The following is a 23,884-nucleotide window of genomic DNA, read 5'->3' as shown; positions in this document are numbered from 1 at the left end:
CGAACAATTTATGTAGATGGCTCCTCCACCATTCTAAATGGTAAAAGGATCACAGGATGTGGCATTTATGTAGAGGACGCGCAGGGACGCACTTCAGAGGAAATCTCATTAAAGTTGCCTGGACATTTAGGTTCGCAGGCAGCCGAGTTAGCAGCCATTGCTTACATTGTGCAGCACTCAGATCTGTTCCCGACCCCAGGAGACATGTATTCAGACAGTTTGTATGTTTGCAACAGCTTGACAGAATTCCTGCCCCTGTGGGAATCTGGAGGATTTATCTCCGCCGACGGAAAACCCCTACCCTCAGCACCATTACTAAAACACATTCTCAAGGAAGCTACAGGTCAAAAATATGGAATCATAAAAGTTAGAAGCCACCATCGTTCCTCCCCACCCGGTAACGTGAAAACAGACGCCCTAGCGAAAGCAAGCTCACGACATGGCCACAAAGAAAGGTCAGCTAAGGCACACCAGCCCTGTTAATGGTCCATGGACGAACTTGCAGTTAGACTATATTGGTCTCCTCCTCCTCCCCCCTGCCCGCAGAAATGGATTCAAATATGTGTTGGTCGTCATCGACACCTTCACAAAATGGGTAGAGGCATTCCCTTCCAGAACAAACACGACCAAAGCAACAGCAAAAATTCTAACCGAGCACATTTTTACTAGATAGGGACTCCCCCGTAGTATGGAGTCGGACCAAGGTTCGCACTTCACAGGCAGAGTCATGAAAAACATCCTGACGATTTTCGGAATAAAACAGAAGTTTCACATTGCCAATCACCCACAATGCAGCAGCATTGTGGCACGCATGAACTGAACCCTAAAGGCAACACTTAGGTAGATGGTACAGCAGCACAATACGACATGGGACTCAGTGCTCCCATTCGCACTGATGTTTATTAGAAACACGGTGTCGAGTTCGACAGGATACACCCCCCACACCCTCATGACCGGACGACCCATGAAGGGTACCGTGTATTTATTTGGACTTGATTTGGCCAACCCCAGTCATCGCCCTTACCCACGAAAAAGCGGTCCAAAACATAGAATATTAAAGCAGCACAGCTCGCTGCAGCTGTTCGACTAGGCACAAGGAAAAAGCAGAGTAAGGCCTGCTTTGATAAGACAGTACACCAGATAGAGTATACAGTCGGACAGCAAGTCATGATCTCCCGATACAATCCTAGTTCATTCCTCTCCTTCAAATTTGCAGGACCCTACTCAATTTCCGATAAAGTAAGCCCCTCAGTTTACAAGATTTTCCAAATGGAAAATCAGGATGGTTCCCTATAAACCAGCTTAAGGTTTATGGAACGCAGTGCAGCCACCCACACCACATCTCACTGGCAATGGCAGAAAACGAAGACGCGCCCACTGGCAACCCAATCCAGCCCTCCCCCAGCCAGGACAGCACGTCCACAGACTTTGACTCCGCCCCCAGAGACAAATTTCAAACTCACTTGATTTGGCCGCTAGCGATAACGACAGTGAAAGCACCACGGACGTACTTGATATTCCCGATCAATGGAAAAACAGACCAGGCCCCAGTCACTACAACCCCAATGACACTGACCACGACATATTCGGCCCCTCACAGACAATTTATTTGCCGTCACCAGAACCTGACCCACCGCCCGACGATAGCGACACCCACCTTGCCCCTCCGCCCTATAGGATAAGAAACAATGGCACCGCGACAATTCTTATCGATGATAAGAAACGACGAAATGGATCCCACATCAGCCCAAGCCGCAGAAACTCCAGTCACGAGTTTGGCAACCGAGAGATGGTGATGCCTCCGAGGCTGACTCCCACCATGCTAACCTCTTTAAGACCCTTTTCGGAATGGAACCCTGAGGTGTCCAGATGATGAGAGAAAGGAACCGATTGAGATTTACGGTGTCCTACTCCCTGATGTACTGTAATACAAATTCCTTTGGTTATTAGATAGCAGCATGAGTGTACTTTAGTTAAGGACAGTTAGAGGTTCCCCTTTTTGTGTAAAGAAATTGAAATGTATGATTGAATGTTATAGTGCCCCCTTAGAATTTTTATAGATGTGTGTTGTATTCGGGAAAATGTAGGTAAATGTTTCGACCCATAGGACAGAGTAGGATAGAACCTGTTCTTAATTGAGGGTATCTGGCATACCAGAGAACAGGAGAAGACTCAATAGTGTGATCCTTCACGCTTCGCGTGGAGGATCAAGAGGACGGACTGTAGCCATCTGGGATGGCCACTTACAACAAGAAACATGGACGTTCGCAAAGCCCAACGGGAAATATGGACAATGTAAGATTCAGGCAGACTCCGAGCCTGAATGTATATTTGTGAGCAAAGAATCCAGACAGCATCGAATTCCCCAACCGATTAGCATTTTGATGGCCCATCTCCGTAAGACAAAGGACTGATACTTGAGTAACCGATACAATCCCAGACATTTCGGCCCCACACCCTGTACTCAGGAAGTGTAAACAACAGGGTCAATGACCGCTTGGGACATGCCCCGCCATCAAGGCACCCGCCCCTTTATTGACTCAGATCGAAGACAGTGATCGAGAACTGTCCAATTAACGAGGTCCAAACCGAAGGACCGCCCAAAAGAGCGCGAAACTCCCCAAGGATAAAGAGAGACACTGCCATGTGTTCGACCTCTTTTGGACCTGGCGCTCCGGCAACGTCCACCTCCAATTGCAGCACCACCAAGTTCAAGTTCAACGCTCGCTACCAGACGGATCAGCTCAGTAGATCCAGATTCAAACAAAGGCCACTGTTGCTCTGACCTAAGCCGGGTGCCTGAAGTTAAGTACAGGTTGTCACAGTTGATAGGTGTAGTTTAACTAGTGGTGTAGTTTAACTAGTAGTGTTTATGTTGCATGATAATGGTGTGTGTAAATAAAGTACCATTGATTTTGAACTAACTAACTGGTGTTTGGCTCTTGGATTGATATCCGGTTGAACCTTGTGGTGGTATCATTTGATACCTAGCGACTCTGAGCAATATAATATCGATATCTAAAGAAAGAAGGGCAACCTTATTGATTGCCATATTTATAGCAAGCAAAAAAAGACAACAATAACAGGGGCAAATCAGTGGCATGAGCATCATAGCCCTGTTTTTGCCGGTCCCGGAGTTGCCGGGAGGTGATCCAGGTTGGGCACGTGTATGGCTGGAAGTGTCGTTCGCAGGTCCCTGTTCATAAGGAGTTGAGCCGGCGACATGCCAGTGGACAGTGGGGTCACCCTGTACGCAGGCAGCGCAAGGTGAATGTCAGACGCAGAATCCGCGGCCTTGCAGATTAGCTGCTTCACTATGTGCACCCCTTTTTCAACTTTTCCGTTTGACTGCGGATAGTGTGGGCTGGAAGTGACGTGTTTGAACTGATACGACTGGGCAGACAGAGTCCATTCATGGCTGCTGAAGCACGGGCCATTGTCACTCATGACAGTGAGTGGGATAGCATGCCTGGAGAACATCTCCTTACAGGCCTTGATGAGGGTTCGAGATGTGAGGTCTGAGAGCTTCATAACTTCAGGGTAATTAGAAAAGTAATCAATGATTAACATGTAATCACGACCATCTGCATGAAAGAGGTCGATGCCAACCTTGGACCACGGATTGGTTTAAATTTCATGCTGCTGAAGTGTCTCCTTACTCTGCACTGGCTGGAAGCGTTGACAGGTCGCACAGTTAAGGACCATGTTCGCAATGTCCTGGCTGATCCCAGGCCAGTAGACAGCCTGCCTGGCTCTACGTCTGCACTTTTCCACACCCAGGTGGCCCTCATGGATTTGACGGAGCACCAAGCTCTGGAGACTGTGTGGAATTACAATCCGGTCCAGTTTGAGGAGGATACCATCAACCACCGCCAGGTCGTCCTTTACATTGAAAAATTGAGGGCACTGCCCTTTTTGCCAGCCATTGGTTAGGTGTTACATAACACGCTGCAAGAGGGGGTCTTTGGCTGTCTCCTCAAGGATACAAATCACCTTCTCATCAGATGCCGGGAGGGTGCTAGCACACAGCTGCACCTGTGACTCAACCTGTGACTCAATTTGCCGGATGACGTTCAGTGATTCACTAGGCACGGTGATGGAGCGGGACAGTGTATTGGCAATGATGAGCTCCTTGCCAGGCGTGTAGACCAGGTCAAAGTCGTACCTTCTGAGTTTGATGAGGATGCGCAACAACCGAGGCGTAATGTCATTAAGGTCGTTGTGGATAATGTGGACCAGGGGCCTGTGATCCATCTCGACTGTGAATGTCGGCAGGCCGTAGACATAATCGTGAAACTTGAGAATGCCAGTGAGAAGGCCCAGGCATTCCTTCTCGATTTGTGCATACCTTTGTTCGGTGAGCATCATTGCCCTTGATGCGTAGACAACCGGTGCCCATGATGAAGTGTCATCGCGTTGCAGCAGGACCGCACCGATGCCATCCTGGCTCGCATCTGTCGAGATTTTTGTTTCCCTGTCTGGGTTGAAAAATGCCAATAAGGGTGGTGGTGAGCTTGGCCTTCAGCTCCAGCCTCTCTGCCTGATGGGCCGCCGTCCACTCGAAGGCAGTGGACTGCTTCACTAGGTTTCATAGGGCCGTGGTGTGTGAGGCCATGTTTGGGATGAACTTGCCCAGAAATTGACCATGCCCAGGAAGCGCAATACCGCCTTCTTGTCTTCCAGGACCTTCATGGCTGCGATGGCCTTGACCGTGTCAGGGTACACGCCCTGCTGGGAGATCTGGTCTCCTAGGAACTGGAGTGTCGACATGCCAAAGCAACATTTGGCCCTATTCAGCTTCAGGCCATTGGCGTGGACACAGCGGAATATCTGCTGGAGACGGGAAACATGCTCCTCAGGGGTCATGGACCATATGATGACGTCGCTCACGTACACACAAACCCCTTCGATGCCCTCCATCATCTGCTCCATGATGCGATGAAATAGCTCAGATGCCGAGACGATGCCGAACGGCATATGGTTCTAGCAGTATCTGCCAAACGGTGTGTTGAAGGTGCAGAGCCTTCTGTGGACTCATCCAGCTGGATTTGCCAGAATCCATGTGACGCATCTAACTTCGTGAAAAGCCGTGCATGTGCCATCTCACTGGTGAGTTCCTCCCACTTCGGGATGGGGTAGTGTTCACGCATTATATTCTGGTTGAGATCCTTGGGATCAATGCAGATGCACAGGTCTCCAGAGGGTTTATTAACCACCATCGAGCTGACCCAGTCAGTCAGTTTGGTTACCCTGGAAATAATCCCCTGCTGCTGCAGCTCCTTGAGCTGTTCCTTCAGCGGAGCCGGGACCCGGCGTGATGCATGGACCACTGGCTTGGCATCAGGTCGCAGTAGGATCTTGTACCGATATGGCAAAGTGCCCATCCCGTCAAACACATCTGGATACTGTCGTGATATGCACTCATGCACAATGAGATACAGACACCCCATACAGCCAATCAACACACAGGACAGAACACAAACCAATCACCAAGCAGAACACTAGAAGGTGGTCTCCCACTATAAAACAGACGAGGCATCAACACTCTGCCTCTTTCCACTGGTGACAACTGGAGTGACAGTCAGGGTGTATATATCAGTTAGCACCTTCTACACGTGGCTCAGGGCTAGTCTGGTCTCGTTAATTATAGTAAGCACACTTAGATTAGTAGAGTGTCAAACCCACAGTGAACTGTGTGCACTGCTTAACAAGTTCAATAAAGCGTATTGAACCAACACCAAAGTTTGGAGTCTACTTTCAAGTACAACTGCATCCAGTTGCAGTCCATGTTACCCAGGGTGATTAACACGACAGATACGGAGCGAGGATGTCGTCAATGCCAGGTTGAAGATCCACGTTTTAGGATGTCGTTGAATAAACCCGCGGCACCAGGTTTAGCTTTTTGCAGGCATGCACGCCCAGTAGGGATGCTCTGTCCGGCTTGACAATTTCAAACCATAGCCATGCATGGATACTCCGGTTGGAGACGAGTAGATGGCAGGACCCCAGTGCCGTGATGACATTACCTTTATAGTCCAGGAGCTGGCAGGCTGCTGGAAGGACCTTGGGGGGCTTCTTGATGCGTTTAAAGTCTGCCTGTGAAGGGAGGTTGGCAGAAGCACGTGTCCAGCTTGAACTGGATGGAGCAGCGGTTGACATGCATCACCGCACGCCATTCATCCTCCGAATCCACAGTGAGGATGGACTGAATGCGAGATGAGTTAGGTGTGGCATGTTCACGTGTGGTAATGAAGCCCACTCGGTAGACGGACTACAGGCACTCGTCCTCTGGAACCGTTGTACTGCCAGGATCAGAATCCTGTAATCGTCGTTGCACATTCTGGATGCGCCGTCGTCTGAATTGGGAGTGCTGGCCTCTGACCGGTGGTGCAGACCTGCTCAAGGCTGCATAGTGTCCAGGCTTCCCGCAGTTTAAACATTGTCTGCCTCTTGCAGGGCAGTGTCCCTTTAAGTGGACGTTGCCACAGTTTGGGCATGTCATGACGTCGGCATCGTGACGCGGTGTACGTCGTCGCACATGCGCAGTGCGGTCGGCAGACGTCAGCACCTGCATGCGCATGCGTGGGGCTCTGGGAAAAGCGCACGAGATGGCCGCTGTCTTCAATGCTCAGGCGCTGCATCCGGGAGATGGCCTGCACACTCTCTGCCTCGTGGGAGGCAAGTTTCCCATTTTCAGCCAATTTGTATTGGGAATAGCGATTTCTTTGTGTGCTTATGCACTGTACATGTTTCAACCGCAACTGGCAGGGTCATATGCTTGATTTTTAAGAGCTGCTCTCTCTCAGAGGATCAGAGTGAACTCCAAACACGATTTGGTCTCTGATCATGGAGTCAGCAATATCACCAAAGTTGCAGGACAGCGCTAGCAGGCGGAGGCTAGTTAGGAGGGCATTGAAAGATTCATCTTTACATTGAAGACATTGTTTGAATATGTAACGCTCAAAGATTTCATTGGTGTCCACTTCTCAGGTGACTATTGAACTTGTCCAGGAGAAGAGCTCGATGGCTTGATCACCTGCTGTTGAGAGGAGAGGCGCGATCTTTCTTGCATCAGATGCACCCTCGAGGTCTGAGGCTTCGATGTACAGCAGAAACTTTTGCTTGAATATCCGCCAGTTGGCAGTGAGATTGCCGGAGGTCCTGAGCTGGTGAGGAGCCTGAATATTCTCCTTGGTGCTGGGATACATTTGCTGGTCGTCACAGAACGGACTGAGGTAAGCCACCTTAAATTAGTAGTCTCCTGGTATCATGTTGTGTTAGGTACACTGGTCTGACACTGGCTGCAACTGGATGCAGCTTAGACCAGAAAGATACTCCAGACCTTAAAGTTAGTTCAATCAGGTTTGTTAAACTAATAGTACAGTTAACACAGTTCTCTGTGAGTTCGACTCTCTGCTAACTTAAGTGTGATGACTCGGTCTGACTGAACCAGACTAGCTCTTCGCCACGTGGAGGAGGTGTGAGATTGTAACAACACCCTTGGCTGACTATCTAGATGTTCATCAGTGGAAAGAGGCAGAGTGTGAGTGCCTCATGTCTTTTATAGTCAGATCCCACCCGAGTGTCCTGCCTGCTTATTGGTCATGTCCTGTTCTGTGTGTCCATTAGCTGCTTGTTGGATTGGATTGTATTTGTTTATTGTCACGTGTACCGAGGTACAGTGAAAAGTATTTTTCTGCAAGCAGCTCAACAGATCATTAAATACATGGGAAGAAAAGGGAATAAAAGAAAATACATAATAGGGCAACACAACATACAATGTAACTACATAAGCACTGGCATCGGATAAAGCATACAGGGTGTAGTGTTAATGAGGTCAGTCCATAAGAGGGTCATTTAGGAGTCTGCTGACAGTGGGAAAGAAGCTGTTTTTGAGTCTGTTTGTGCGTGTTCTCAGATTGGTGTCTCCTGCCCGATGGAAGAAGTTGGAAGAGTGAGTAAGCCGGGTGGGAGGGATCTTTGATTATGCTGCCCACTTTTCCCAGGCAGTGGGAGGTGAAGATGGAGTCAATGGATGGGAGGCAGGTTTGTGTGATGGACTGGGCGGTGTTCACGACTCTCTGAAGTTTCTTGCGGTCCTGGGCCGAGCAGTTGCCATACCAGGCTGTGATGCAGCCCGATAGGATGCTTTCTATGGTGCATCTGTAAAAGTTGGTAAGGGTTAATGTGGACATGCCAAATTTCCTTAGTTTCCTGAGGAAGTATAGGCGCTGTTGTGCTTTCTTGGTTGTAGCGTCGACGTGGGTGGACCAGGACAGATTTTTGGAGATGTGCACCCCTAGGAATTTGAAACTGCTAACCATCTCCACCTCAGCCCCGTTGATGCTGACAGGGGTGTGTACAGTACTTTGGTTCCTGAAGTCAATGACCAGCTCTTTAGTTTTGCTGGCATTGAGGGAGAGATTGGTGTCGCTACACCACTCCACTAGGTTCTTTATCTCCAGCCTGTATTCTGACTCGTCGTTATTCGAGATCCGGCCCACTATGGTCGTATCGTCAGCAAACTTGTAGATGGAGTTGGGACCAAGTTTTGCCACGCAGTCGTGTGTGTACAGGGAGTAGAGTAGGGGGCTAAGAACGCAGCTTTCCGGGGCCCCGGCGTTGAGGGCTATTGTGGAGGAGGTGTTGTTGTTCATTCTTACTGATTGTGGTCTGTTGGTCAGAAAATTGAGGATCCAGTTGCAGAGTGGGGAGCCAAGTCCTAGGTTTTGGAGTTTTGATATGATCTTGACTGGGATTATGGTGTTGAAGGCTGTCTGTATATCATTATGTGTGTCTGCATATCATAACAATCTGCAGACTTCTACCAGGGTAATACTCACAATGTCATCCTTCAATCAAGGGACAGGCAACAACAAATCTTCAAGAACAGCAGAAGACCTTCAAACTCTGCTCCCCAAACAAGAAAAATCATACTTACATGCAACTAAAATCCATTTACCTAACTTTTCCCTAAATTCCTCATGCATATAACAAAAACGTACTGACAAAAGGAAAATGCTGCAAATGCTTGAAACCAAAAATAAAAAATATTTCTGGAAATAGTCACAGGTGGCATCTGTGGAGCGGTTCAGCTCCTCAGCCTTATTCATCGCAGCCTCAGAAATTTGACCCAGCATCCACAGCCCTTTTGTGGTGTTGGGAATGGGAGCAAGAGAGTCCCACATTTGCACAACCTTTTGTGCTCTGATCAATTATCAGATAGTCTGGTATTTTAGTGAACACAGTCAAGTCCGAGACCAGCGGATAAGAGAAACTAGTTTTATTACAATGTTATAGCATGTACGATACTCTCCAGATCCCAGCCGGGTTTGAGGTGTCAGTGTCAAAACTGTTATTACAGGTTATTAGAATGTCCATGGGCTCCCTCCCCTCAGCGGTGGAGCTCGTACTCAACGAGGCTCACAGGGAGGCTAGTTGCTTCTACCCCATAGGTCTTGTGAGGATTAGAACAGGTATTAAATACATTCTTCCCAGTGAAAACACATTCAAATATTTTTTAGTGAAGCCTGAAGAACTGCTCACCCGATGAAGGAGCTACGCTCCGAAAGCTTGATTCCAAGTAAACCTGTTGGACTTTAACCTGGTGTTGTAAGATTTCTTACTGTGCCCAACCCAGTCCAACGCCACCATCTCCACATCCTCAATCATCGACTGGGATTTTGCAATTTCATTAGCTTCGGGCAGGATTTGCAATGGACAAATCTTGCAAAAGGCCCAAATCATATTATACAAGTACCGTTACAATTGTCCCCACCAGACGTAACTGACCCTCAGAATAAATTTAAATCTACTTATCAGGCCTCTACACCTGATAATTCCCCCGTTACATTATATGTCCAAATGTGAATTACGGCTAGTCTCCCATGCCGTGCACCTGGCAGGAAGACCTGCTAGTGGAGCTCGGGTGACTGTGTTGCTCTGGGAAAGAGTCATGCCTGGGCTGTACCATGGCACTGTCCCTTGACACTGGGATCCGCCCCTTCCAATTCTTTTTTTCAAGTTGCGAGCAACATGGTGGAGAAATCCACCATTGGAGCTGGAGGCTTCACCGTTCATTTTCTCACTTGCTGTGCCACTGCAGAAAAATTTTAAAATCCCACCCATTATATAAACCCTGTTGCTAATGTGCAAGAATCCCCTATTAACTCCACTATTGTATTTACTTTTTACAATACTCTCTAATTTATTCAGTTAAATATTGATACTCATGGATAAATTAACTTATTTATTTCTATTTCTCCCCATTCTGTGAACTGATGCTTCAAATCAAAATCACCCATGAAAAGCAAATAATAAACATGCATTTCCATATGCCCTTTCACAACCTCAAGGTGTACTTGTCAACCAAAATGTAGTCAACTGTTGTATTGTAATGAAATGCAGCAGTCAATTTGTAAAGCAATGGGATAAATGACCAGAAAACATGTTTTTGTGGTGTTGGTTGATGGATAGCCAAATATAAGCACCTATATCGTTTGGAGTTTAGAAGAAAGAGATAATCTTAACAAAACATCCAGGATTCTGAGGAGACTTGAGAGGGTAGGTGCTAAGAGGACCAAAAAGAAAATGCTGGAAAATCTCAGCAGGTCTGGCAGCATCTGTAGGGAGAGAAAAGAGCTAACGTTTCGAGTCCGATGACTCTTTGTCAAAGCTAACAGACAGAGAAAGTGGGAAATATTTATACTGTGGAGTGAGAATGAAAGCTGACTCATAGCCACAGAAACCCAGGGGAACCAGGTGCTAATGGCCACAGCAACCAAGGGGAAAGTGTTAATGGCAGTCCCCAGAGAGAACAAAAGATGTGAAAGGCCAAACAGCAGAGAAACTGACATCAGAGGGTAAACTCATTGCAGCAAGCCAAGGACAGACACGTGGGCATGGGAGCAGGGTATTTTGTTAAAATGACAAGCAATGGGAAGGTCAGGATCCTGAATGCGCACAGACCGGATATGCTCAGCAAAGCAATCACCCAGTCTGCATTTGGTGTCTCTCATATAGAGGAGACCACATTGGGAGGAGCGAATGCAATTTACCAAATTGGAAGAGATGCAAGTGAAACGCTGCTTAACCTGGAATGAGTGTTTTGGGCCTGGGATGTTAAGCATGGAAGAGGTAAAAGGACAGGTGTTACACCTTCTGCGATTGCATGGGAAGGTGCCTTGGGTGATGGGAGAGATACTGGGTATGGTGGAGGAGTGGACTAGATTATCTCGGAGGGAACGGTCTCTGCGGAATGCTGAGAGAGAGAGAGTAAAGGGAAGATGTGTTTGGTGGTGGCATCACGCTGGAGTTAGCGAAAATGGCGGAGGATAATGCTTTGCATAGGGAGGCTGGTGGGATGAAATGTGAGAAGGAGGGGAACTCTATCCTTGTTCCGGGAGGGAGGGGAGGGGGCGAGGGTAGTGGGAGATGGACCGTACATTGTTGAGGGCCCTGTCAATAACTGTAGGTGGGAAATCACGGTTAAGGAAGGAGGAACACATTTTTGAAGCATTTTGGAAAGTGGCATCATGGGAATAAATGCGACGGAGGCTAAGGAGTTGAGAGAAATGGATGGAGTCCTTACAGGGTGTAGGGTGCGAAGAGCTGTAGTCCAGATAGCTGTGGGAGTCAGTGGTCTTGTAGTGGATATTAGTGGATAGTCTATTGCCAGAGATGGAGACAGAAAGATCAAGGAAGAGAAGGGAAGTTTCTGAGATGGACTAGGTGAAAGTGATGGAGAGCTGGAAACTGGAAGCGAAGTTGATGAATTTTTCCAGGTATATTTTTGAGCTAGATATATTTTTGATCAACAAGGGAATCAGGATTGTGGGGGTGGGGGAAGGGAGGCAGCCACAATCTTATTGAATGGCAGAGTAAGCCCAAGAGGTCGAATTGCCTATTTCTGCTCCTATTCCTTCTGATCATATCTTGGCTCTCCCATGTTCTTCTTTGACTAATCCCATGGGATCTTTTATGCCCACCGGAGGGACAGGCAAACTTTGGTCAAAACAAGTGCGTGATATGATGGATTCCAAACAGCTCTCCAACATTACTACTGGATTCCATTTTAGAATAATTGCCACGACAAAGATAAATAAAAAGGGGAAACTGCAATTTTGAAATGGAAACAGAAAATCTTGGAAATAAACAATATCTGAGGAGAGGAGCAACAGTCTGACATTTTTGTATAGATATTTTCCAAATCTACTGCATTAAGTATGTAAGTGGAAAGTGTGGAGAGAGATTCTGACTGCCCTAGAATTAGATGCCACACAAGCTTTCCTCAATCTGTTAAAATGTGGAGTGGCTCCAACATTTTCCCCACTCAGACTGTTAAGAAAAACTTTCCAAATTAATCAAAAAAAGCCATGGTTCAGTTGCACTGAGCAAACCAAAAAAACCCATAATGGTTCCATTTTCATTCTGTTGATTATTCTGTTATATTTTTATTTTCAACTAACCCATCCCTCCAATCAGTTGTTCTCTTTCCCTGCCCATTAATAACAGACCTTTCCCTCTTATTCCCAAACACCCTTCAACCATGCTGTATCACCTTTTCCCACCATGCCAGCTTCTATCTCTTCCTGCTCTACCATCTCCCTCCTACTGCACCTATGATTCTGCTCTATTTCTGTTCCCTCCCAAAAAATGCATCTCTCAGTCCTGATTCAATTATTTTCCATGCTGAGGTTGCACTTTATCTGGATTTCCCATGTGCAAAATGCACCTTCCAAAGGTATAAACCTCCAATCTCCCCAAAGTCACAAACTTTCAGTTAAATAAACCATGCTGATTTGCTTAAATTTTCCAATGACTAGAAATGTAAATACTTCAAAAAACGAAGTATCTTCACATTGAAATAGATGCTTCCCCTTTTACTCCCACTCCAGCACTGAACTCCCACCTCTCTCTAGGTTAGCTAAGTTTTCCCAAGCTCATCTTACCTACAAGACCAATGCGTGCTCGCAGACCCCATTCCCACTGAACTCAACATCCAACTGCCCTTCTTGACTTCCATCCCAGCTGAAGTGAGAAATGCTTCTTTCCCTATGGATACAGTGTACAGATCATTAGTACACAATTAAGATTAATTGCAAACTATTGCTTAAAATACAATCAAATCATCCAAACAAGCGACAAGTGACCAAAAGCTATTTGAAATACAGTGGAAAATAAACATATGAAATTGAGATCAGTACATCATCTTCAAAATCATTTATTGTCACTGCTCACGTCAGTAAATGAGGGGGGGTTGGCCACTTTCTTATTTTTTGGATTCTTGGACAACACATAACGAAGCAGTTCAATACTTTGCAACTAAATGAGTTGGATGAATTATCCGGCTCTGGAGAAGTGCAGGGAGTGAGGCTAAGTGGATATACCTTTCGAAGAACCAGCAGGTTGGGACCCTGCGAATCTGGTGTGGAAACTGCCTGGGAAGGATACATTTCTGACGTGCAATTCTCATGATTCCAGAGGTTCCCTACGAATGGCGACACTAACTGTGTGGACAGTTCCACAGAACGTACCTAAAAAATTACCGAGGAATTGTTACAGATTAAAGCTTAATTTAAAATCAGGATAACTACACAATTGACCCTCCTGACCATTCACATTGATCACTCCCCTAATCCCATCCAACTAAGCCCCCAACCCGACTACCATTCAGCTAAACCTTCCCAACCAGACTATGCCACGACCCAAGCCAACTACCATCCTGACCATCCGAACACCCCGACCCGACTACCCACTCAATCCTCCCGCCCATCTATTCACCTACGTTCAAAATGAACCTTTAAACTTAATTATGGCATCTAGTGTCCTAAAAATTAACAAGTCCCTTCTTTCCCCAACTCTACACCGCTCTGACAAAGTTCTCTGATGAACACTGCACTGCGCAATTCTATGAATACCGCACTTGGAAGACACCAATAGAAATGCACAGCAGCGTTAATTCGGTGAAATTTACAAACGCAGTGGCAAGATTTGGCCTTTGGTGTTTCGCAAAAAAAAAACAATCACTGGAATTTCCTTTTAACTACTGAGAAACTGACATGCATTTGTTCAAATTTTGTCCTTCCATTATCCTGCATCTTCATTACACATAGCAATTTCACTCAATTGATACTTATCTCTTATTTTTGTACAAAAGGTCTTTTCATTCGGGCCACACATTGCAGGATCTCAAGCTTCTTTGGGGCTGCTGGGAAAATCACTGTTAGCTTTTTGAATTAAATGTATTGCTGGTCAATAGACAGTATACTCTATTGTGTTTCCAGAACACAAGGAAGGGACAAAATATTAAGAGGGAATGTTCTGCAGAAAGGCTGTTGTTTAATTATGTCAAACAATGAAAAAGAAAATCTCCTAATTATCACATTATACACCCCAAAAGAGCAGTGATCTGGGTGAGATTTTCTAGCCGTTCACACCAGTGGGATCTTCCAACACTGCGGACAGCGCACCCCCACCACGGGTTTCCTGGTAGCGAGCAATGCATTCAATGAGAAACCCCGTTGACAATGGCGGGACCAGAAGATCGCGCTGCCAGCCAATGGCGAGCCGCCTCCCGCTATCGCGAAACACGCAGTGGACTGCTCAGTGAATCCTGTCCATTGCCCCCAAACTGCAACTATGCCGCATACTCATTTTGTACCATTGTTTGCATCAGTAGTGTAACAGCTACAATTCATGCATTGCTCATTAACTGACATAGCTCATTATTCAACTATAGTTAATCATTACTTTGTTGTCATGATTCATTCTACGGTTCAGCCGATCACTCCACTATGCATTCTCAGACAATCTTTTCATTTTTTGATTATTTTCACAAAACATAAGCCGCTCGAACTTTCATACATCCTCCATTACACTCCCACACAATAAAAGGATAATGAACTCATGGATAAAGAACCAATTAAAACATGTTGACTTCAAATTAGGATTCAAAAAATAATTTATACCCAGAACAGTAGTAGACCTGTCAGTCCCACGAGCCTGTTCCTCATTCAATTAGTTTGCAGTTGATCATCTCTCAACTCCATTTACTCATCTTTGCTCTATATCTCAAATCACTTCGCGTAGGAAAGGGTTTTATAAAGTGATCATGAGTGGCTTCAGCTTTACATTATGGCTAGCTCAAGTAGAGAAGACATTGTCATCGGCTCAAGCTTCATCGGTCTGTTTGTTCAGCTTGGAACCAGTAAACTGGTCTCTTCGGAGACCGTAGCCAGCCAGAGATCCGCAATCCCTTTTTCCTCATCAATTTGTCCAATCCGGGACTGATGAACCATTTCGGACCTGTTATTTCTTATGTATCGTATTTAAACTGTTGCTTCCTCATAACCCAATTTAACATCATCTACGACTTCAACCGCCTTTTTGAGTCTTCTGACCCCTGGACCAAAATACGACAGACCACACAGGTCTGCGCTTGCACTAAGATATCAAGTCTCGTACCAGCAAAACAATAACAGAGTTTTCTCTTTTCGATCCAAATGTGAACGTGTTTGTTTACATGAAATGGAACACAGGAGCAGCTGTCATTCTGTGAGATTATGACTAATCTATGATCTAACTACATAGACCTACCTTCGGCCCGTATCTCTTCATACCATTGATAAACAAAAAAATTTCAGCCTCAGTTTTAGAAGTGAAATTGATCTCGCATCAATCACTGTTTGCACGAGAAATTTGAAACCTCTACTATCCCGTGTGCAGATGTGTTACCTTATTTCGCTTATTATTTTGGGCTATTACCCCTAACACTGTATGGTCTGAACAAAATAAATAGATTCTCTCTATCTACCTTATCAGTTCGCCAAAAGTTTGAAAATTTTAATCAAGTTACTCAAGGATAAACCAGGCAAGTCCAATGGGCAGAGCAGACAAGGGTACGATAAGGCACATGGGAGGATTGGCAGGCGAAACTGCATTTATTTCAATGCAAGAAGCCTGACGGGTAAGACTGATGAATTCAGTGTCGATCAGCACAAGGAATTATAACGTGACTGCAATCACAGAAACGTGGTTGAAAGAAAGGCGGACTGGCAGCTGAACATCCCACGTTATAGAGGTTTCAGGCGTGATAAAGGGGGAGATAAAAGAGGATTAGGGAGAACATCACGCAGTTCGCAGGGATGATATCTTAGTAGGTTCCTCAAATGAAGCCACATGGATAGAACTCAGTAACAGAAAGGGGGCGATCACATTGCTGGGAGTGTACTATAGGCCTCCAAACAGTCAAGGAGAGATAGAAAGCCAGATATGCAGGAAAATCTCTGAGAATTGTAAGGAAAATCAGGTAATAATAGTCAGGGATTTCAACTTCCCCAATATTAACAGGGAGGGGGCGGAATTCTAAAATGCATCCAGGAGAGCTTTTTATGCCAACACGTATAAAGTCCAACAAGGGAGGGGGGTGGTGATGGATGTAGTTTTATGGAATAAAGCGAGGCAAGTGGATGAAGTTTCACTGGGGGAGCACTTTGAAAACAGTGACCATAACTCAGTAGAATTTAAGGTAGGTATAGAAAGGGGAAGCTGAATCTCAAAGAGCAAAAGAACAAAGAAATGTACAGCACAGGAACAGGCCCTTCGGCCCTCCAAGCCCGTGCCGACCATGCTGCCTGACTAAACTACAATCTTCTACACTTCATGGGTCAGTATCCCTCTATTCCCATCCTATTCATGTATTTGTCAAGATGCCCCTTAAATGTCACTATCGTCCCTGCTGCCACCACCTCCTCCGGTAGCGAGTTCCAGGCACCCACTACCCTCTGCGTAAAAAACTTGCCTTGTACATCTACTCTAAATCTTGCCCCTCTCACCTTAAACCTATGCCCCCTAGTAATTGACCCCTCTACCCCGGGGAAAAGCCTCTGACTATCCACTCTGTCTATGCCCCTCATAATTTTGTAGACCTCTATGAGGTCGCCCCTCAACCTCCTTCATTCCAGTGAGAACAAACAGAGTTTATTCAACCGCTCCTCATAGCTAATGCCCTCCATACCAGGCAACATTCTGGTAAATCTCTTCTGCACCCTCTCCAAAGCCTCCACATCCTTCTGGTAGTGTGGTGACCAGAATTGAACACTATACCCCAAGTGTGGCCTAACTAAGGTTCTATACAGCTGCAACATGACTTGCCAATTCTTATACTCAATGCCCCGGCCAATGAAGGCAAGCATGCCGTTTGCCTTTTTGACTACCTTCTCCACCTGTGTTGCCCCTTTCAGTAACCTGTGGACCTGTACATCTAGATCTCTCGGACTGTCAATACTTTTGAGGGTTCTACCATTCACTGTATATTCCCTACCTGCATTAGACCTTCCAAAATGCATTACCTCACATTTGTCCGGATTAAACTCCACCTGCCATCTCTCCGCCCAAGTCTCCAGACAATCTAAATCCTGCTGTATCCTCCGACAGTCCTCATCGCTATCCGCAATTCCACCAACCTTTGTGTCGTCTGCAAACTTACTAATCAGACCAGTTACATTTTCCTCCAAATCATTTATATATACTAATCTATCTATATATACTAATATATCTCCCCACGAGGTTCTTGAGCATCTGGGCCACGTAGTTGGTTGGATCCCTGCCCTAGGTTCCTTCTGGCAGGCCCACTATCTTAATGCTCTGACGTCTCGACCAGTTTTCTTGGTCCTCCACCTTCTCCTTCAGGTTCCCCAGAGTCTCCACCAACCCCTTTCCTTCAGCCTCCAGGACGATGATTCGGTCGCTCTGGTCTGTCGAGGCTTTCTCCAGTTCCTTTATCGTGTTCCCCTGGGCCTCTAGCCTCTTTCCCATTCTGCTGAGGGCCACCTGTCTGGTGGCCAACGCTTCCGTCACTGCCACCTTGATTTCTGTCTTTACCTCCTCCATCATATCTTCCAGTTCCCTCATGACAAACGTCTTCCATCCATCCTCTGGCAGAGGGGAGGTGGTGGGTCTTGTTTTACGGGTCGCTGGTCTCCCTCTCGTGAGTGGCCAGGGACACAGCTAATCATGGCCCCGTGGTCCGTAACCGCCCTATTTGCTGTGAATGCTGTCCTCTCTTGATCAGTATGGCCACCCCCTTCCCCCCCTAAGCCCTCATCCCATAGCACGATCGGTAGGTCTGTCCCACCCAGCTCTTTCTTACCCAGTCGATCCTTCTCCCCCAGGTGAGTTTCCTGGAAGAAGACTTTGCCGGCTCTCAGACTTTGGACAAAGACTCTGGATCTTTTCACTGAGCTGTTAAGTCCCAGGTGACTATTCTGATGGGGGATTTCTGTCCCTCCCCTCCTGCGGGGTCAACCATAGATTATCATAGAATTTACAGTGCAGAAGGAGGCCATTCGGCCCATTGAGTCTGCACCGGCTCTTGGAAAGAGCACCCTACCCAAGGTCAACACCTCCACCCTATCCCCATAACCCAGTAACCCCACCCAACACGAAGGGCAATTTTGGACACGAAGGGAAAGTTATCATGGCCAATACACCTAACCTGCACATCTTTGGACTGTGGGAGGAAACCGGAGCACCCGGAGGAAACCCACGCACACACGGGGAGGATGTGCAGACTCCGCACAGACAGTGACCCAAGCCGGAATTGAACCTGGGACCCTGGAGCTGTGAAGCAATTGTGCTATCCATAATGCTACCGTGCTGGTACCATGCTACCAATACTTACCTTGTGGATGCGGTCCTGCATTCTGGGGTTTCCCTTTGTTTGAGGGCCATCCAAGATGGCCACGGGCAATGTTCTCCACAAAGGTCGAGTCCCTGCACCGGTGTCACCATACCCACCATCTGGCTGCGCCCCTGCCCTCTGGGGTTTCCTGTTGTCCAGGAGCCAACCAAGATGCTGTTTTCGGTGACATTATTTCCCTCGTCACCAATCGGTCATAGCCAGCGTTCTAGTCATGCCTCGGCTTCTCCCCCAGGCCTGTCTGCCGTACCCCCCTCACACCCAGCAGCCTCGTTCCCTCCTGTTTGTCCCCCCTACTTTCTCCCATCTAGAGTTTCCTTTCCCCCTTTTGCTAGGCACTCGCTCCCGTTCTGAATTTGTGCCATGCTCCCCCCTCCTGCTTCCCTGTGCTAACTCACGTGCTAGTGTGGCCCCACACACACCTCTCCCCCCCCCCCCCCAGTGCAATCTTTACCTTCCCCAACCGGTTGCATTTCTCCCCCCCTTCCCTCCTCTGACCCTTTTCTATACCTTACCGCTCTTGCCCCTCCCTCCTTTCTGTACCTTTCCGCTCATGCCCCCTCCTTCCTGCGACTCATAGTCAGACCGAATACATGGCAGATCTATCCTGCGCAACTAGTCTCCTTTCTTAACAGAGGAAACAAGAGCGAGTTCACTGCTGGTGCAATGCCTTCCCAGCCCGTGTCTGTACACAGAATCGTCTGCTTCTGCCGGTACTTTCCTTAACCTGGAAAATCACCCAGAGTTTGGAGGCATACAGCATCCTAAACCACACCTGGCTTTTGTATTGGCCACCTTGGCTGCGCTGAATTCCGCCAGGCACTTGGCCAAGTCGGCCCAAATGTTCTGGTACACACGGATTGAATGTCACTCCCACTTATAGGACTGTGTGTGTCTTGCCCATTCAGGATCTTTTCCCAGACTTGGTACCAGTGCAGTTTTGCGATGAAGGCCCACAGCTGCTCCCAGCTTTGGGCATTGGCCGGAGTGACTTGTGGGCTCCGTCCACTTCTGGGGGCTTGGGAAGCTTGCCCAGCATCTGGGCCACGTACTCCGTGGGGTTCCCGCCCTCAGTATCCTCCGGTAGACCCACGATGCAGAGGTTTTGACGGTGCAACCTAAAAGCAATACTTGTTCTCAACTCCTCTGTGCAATGTTCAGGAAATTGATGAGGAGCAATATAAAATTGAAAAATTATGCAAAACATAGAAGGAGATTGTACGACATTAACATTGGGGTGGCACGGTTGAACAGTGGTTAGCACTGCTGCCTCACAGCTCCAGGGACCTGGGTCCAATTCCAGCCTCGGGTCACTGTCTGTGTGGAGTCTGCACATTCTCCCTGTATCTGTGTGGGTTTCCTCCGGGTGCTCCGGTTTCCTCCCACGTCCAAAAATGTGCAGATTAGGGTGATTGGCCATGCTAAATTTGCCCCTTTGTGTCCAAAAGGTTACGTAGGGTTATCGGGATACGGGGATAGAGTGGAGGCGTGGGCTTAAGTAGGGTGCTCTTTCAGTGGGTTGGTGCAGACTCGATGGGCCAACCGGCCTCCTTCTGTACTGTAAATTCTATGAAAATGGCAACAGCTGCACATAATGATCCAAACTCACGCTCTAGCTCCACCTCACCTGCACACTACACTAAACAACATTGCCTTCACTTGCAATATTCCATCCCCAAAATGAGGAAATGATTCCCAACAATTTAAAATGTAGAATTTTACTCATTCATTCACCTAACTCATGAACCTCATTTTGACCTTTATAAAACCTTGCAATTGCTCAGTTCCTTTCATTTTTTAAATCAGTCACAGAAGATAAATGTCACTGTAAGGACAGTATTTATTGCCCATTTTCTAATTGTTTAGATGATGGCTCTGATGAAATTTGAAATCAAGGAGGTCCTTGCAGACCCTAAACTTGATAGCAGTCTTCCATTACTTTGCAGATCATTGAGAGTTTACTGATTGGGTGGTTATTGGCAGGATTGAATTCATCCCATATTTTGTAGACTGAATATATCAGGGAAATTTTCCCACATTATTGAGCAAGTACCAGTGTTGTAGCTGCAACAAATGCGAATAACCCCAGGGAGGCCTGGCTTGCCCCTGACTGGTGGGGTTCTGGACAGTCTTTTTTGAGGCAATGTCCAAAGTGGAGGGGATGAGGGTGGAGACAAGCCCAAAAGTGGCAGTCTGCAGGGTATCAGACCAGCCAGACCCTCTTTATGGGGAGGGGCCGATGCCCTAGCCTTTGCCTCCCTAATCGCCTGCCGAAGAATCCTGCTTGGCTGGCGATCGGCGAAACCACCCAAAGCCGCAGGCTGGCTGGCCAACTGGAGAAAACAAAATTTGCCATCCATGGGTCAGATGAGGGCTTCCACAAGAAATGGAAGCTGTTCACCAACTTGTTCCAAGACCTGTTCCTAGCTAGCAACCCAACAACCGTATGGGGCCCACGGCCATTGAAAGGGGAGAAATAAATAGTTGTAAATATGTATAGTGATCAGTGTTTGTTTGTATGTTCTCTCAGTGATCTGTGTTTGTTTGTACATTCTCTTGTTGTATTTTAGTCCATATTGGTCATGTAACATCAGTCTTCCCTTAGATGCCTTCCCAAACACAATGTGTGGCTATCAAACCTGTAAACTAATCGTGCAAACTGAAATATGTAACATAAAAGTTGTGAAAAACAATTTAAAACATTTTTTTTTTTAAGTATTGAAGCTGTACACAGGAACAGCAGTTATAGGAGCGCAGCTAGTTCTGGAGCACAAGTTGTCAGCACTACAATTGTGATGTCAGCGCCCATAGTCTTTGCTGTATCCAGTACTCTCAACATTTGCTGGATATCATATGGAGTGAATTTAATTTTATGTAGGAAGTACACCATGACATTTCACACTGAACCAAACGGGAGACATTTGGAAGATGCCCAAAGCCTAGTCAGGAGATACTGAGGGATCACAAGTGGAGAGAGGCTGTGGGGCTGAGGCAGAGACAGATGGACAACATACTTGCATTGTCATAGCATCTGGCACATGTTTGCCACATCCTCTCAAGTGATCTGCAGCCAATAATCTGAAGTGTAATTAATCACGGTTGTGAGGTACTAGTAACCTCAAGATAAAACTGCATATCCTGACTCAAATGACCAATACCATGGAATACCTAGTATAAGTTCACAAACAATACCATATTTTTTCACTCAAGAGATGCAATTTATTCAAATGAACTCAAGACAATTTTCACTGGAACTAGCTTCTTGAATAACAGTAGCAATTCCAAATCAAACACTTTTACTCTGATTGCCAGACATAACAACAGTAACTTACATTTTCTTGAACCAGTTTATTGCACCAACTTCTTTTTTTTATATGAACATTTTATTGAGGTATTTATGGTTTTATAACAGTAACAGAAGAAAGTGTAAATACAATTATAAACATTGTGCAAAAGCAGTCATCCTCTCTCACAGGTCCCACCTTTATTGCACCAACTTCTTATTGACATAAATAAGGCACATGAGCTAATAACATGAAAATTATAAACACCCTCATCCTATGCATATTTCTTAATGATAGGACAGTGTCAGCAACATTTCTAATAGTAAAGAATTATATTCTGAATATGCATTTTCCTTTCCAAAATGACGTAGCATGGGAAAATACTTAAGCAATTCTCTTGACTAAAAGCGCAGAGAGCTTCAGTGTCACTTTCGTGTCCTCTGTTGCTCACCATCCTGTAGCCATGAGTTCCAGTCTATGCAGGTTTACAATAAATCTTATTTCTGATTTCTAAAATCCCATTCCAGCTTGAAGATTAAGAAAATACTAATTCTGATGATGGAGTGCACTATAATATAATTTATGGGCTATTTTCTGCAGATTTAATTTTGATGCACTTGATTTATTCCTACCCCTTATTGTTCTGCTGCATGCAAAGAAGAGATTCTAGATAACACTTCACAAATTGTACTTATCAATTTAAATTTCAAAAGCTTCCCACACAAAGCATGAACTACCTGTTGTCCTCAGAAGCTGACTGAAGTATGAACATTTCCAACATTTTCTGTTCTTTCATTCATCATCTGTAGTACTATGCTTTTTTACTTCATCAAATTTTACTTTATCCGCAGACTGTACGAATTTCCTTCCATTATTTTACATCTCCAAAAACTAATTGTTAAGCTCACCTGATTTTCATCCTGTATGACCCGAAACTGCTCTTTCCAAATGGTCATCTTAGCCACTTCATCTTTCCGGAATGCTCGCTCTTTCTTCAGCTCCGGACTCCAGAAAGTTTTGATGCTGTTCATTGATGAGCTGAGCTTGCTCTCCTTCACATCAACCTCTTTGCGAAGCAGATCATTCTCACGGAGGACCTCCTTCAACTGTGACTGCAGATCCATAATGGTATTATCCCGAGCCTGCCGCAATGAGTGTGGTACAGTAGATGCTAGGCTTACTGTTGGCAGGTGATGCTCTCCAAAAGCTATGGTATCACTGGCCACACCAGTTGTAGCAATGTTAGGGCTACTCCCCATGGTGGTCATCCTAACACCAAAAGGTAAACGTCCAGAAGCTCTACCCAATGTCATGGTTGCTTTCGGGGAATCTGTACCAACATGATCATGATCACTTATGTACATGGGGATAGATGTAGCATATGCAGCATTCAATGACTGGATGTTCTCCATGGACAGGGTTTTCCCACCACCACCAGCAGTACTGGTATTAGAATTGCCCCCAGTGCTGTTTGTTCGACGATGACCCAGACGGGGTGACCGTGGCAATCTTGGTGAGCGTCCAGGACTCTGGTTACTTTGCTCTACCTTACCCACTGCACGGGAACTTCCATGCATGGTTGAAAATAATTCAACCAAATATGTAATTCAGAAATGAACAAAAATGAATCCTTTTTTTTGGCTTTATGTTTGCAAATTTGTCAGGTTTCACACATTTTATACTGCATCTGTGTCAGTTCATTGAAGTTTCATCTGTTCAAAAACAAAAGAAATACAAAATTCATACAATTTCTCAACTTTTAAACTTAAAAATCAATAAATTAAGCAAAAAAAAAAAAAAAAAAAAAAAAACAGTTCCTTGCACCCATTATGAGAGTATTCAATTTTGGCCAATAACAAAACAAAATGCAAATCCACATCCCGACTCTCTCTCATTGGAA

The 23,884-nt window shown here is 46.0% G+C and overlaps 1 protein-coding gene across 3 annotated transcripts in view; it reads right to left on the bottom strand.

Annotated features, from left to right (window-relative positions):
• Positions 1-23,884, bottom strand: part of LOC140396245 (ELKS/Rab6-interacting/CAST family member 1-like) — a 1,343,051-nt gene that overhangs the window by 1,280,254 nt on the left and 38,913 nt on the right. For all 3 annotated transcript variants that reach the window (XM_072484589.1, XM_072484590.1, XM_072484591.1), the window contains exon 2: positions 22,893-23,696. In XM_072484589.1, coding sequence (XP_072340690.1) covers positions 22,893-23,561 — 669 coding nt within the window. In that variant the 5' untranslated portion in view covers positions 23,562-23,696. The remainder of the gene's footprint in view (positions 1-22,892; positions 23,697-23,884) is intronic.

Source organism: Scyliorhinus torazame, chromosome 19, assembly GCF_047496885.1.
Source record: "Scyliorhinus torazame isolate Kashiwa2021f chromosome 19, sScyTor2.1, whole genome shotgun sequence".
Lineage (NCBI taxonomy): Eukaryota > Metazoa > Chordata > Chondrichthyes > Carcharhiniformes > Scyliorhinidae > Scyliorhinus > Scyliorhinus torazame.
This window is presented reverse-complemented; position numbering and strand designations above follow the sequence as displayed.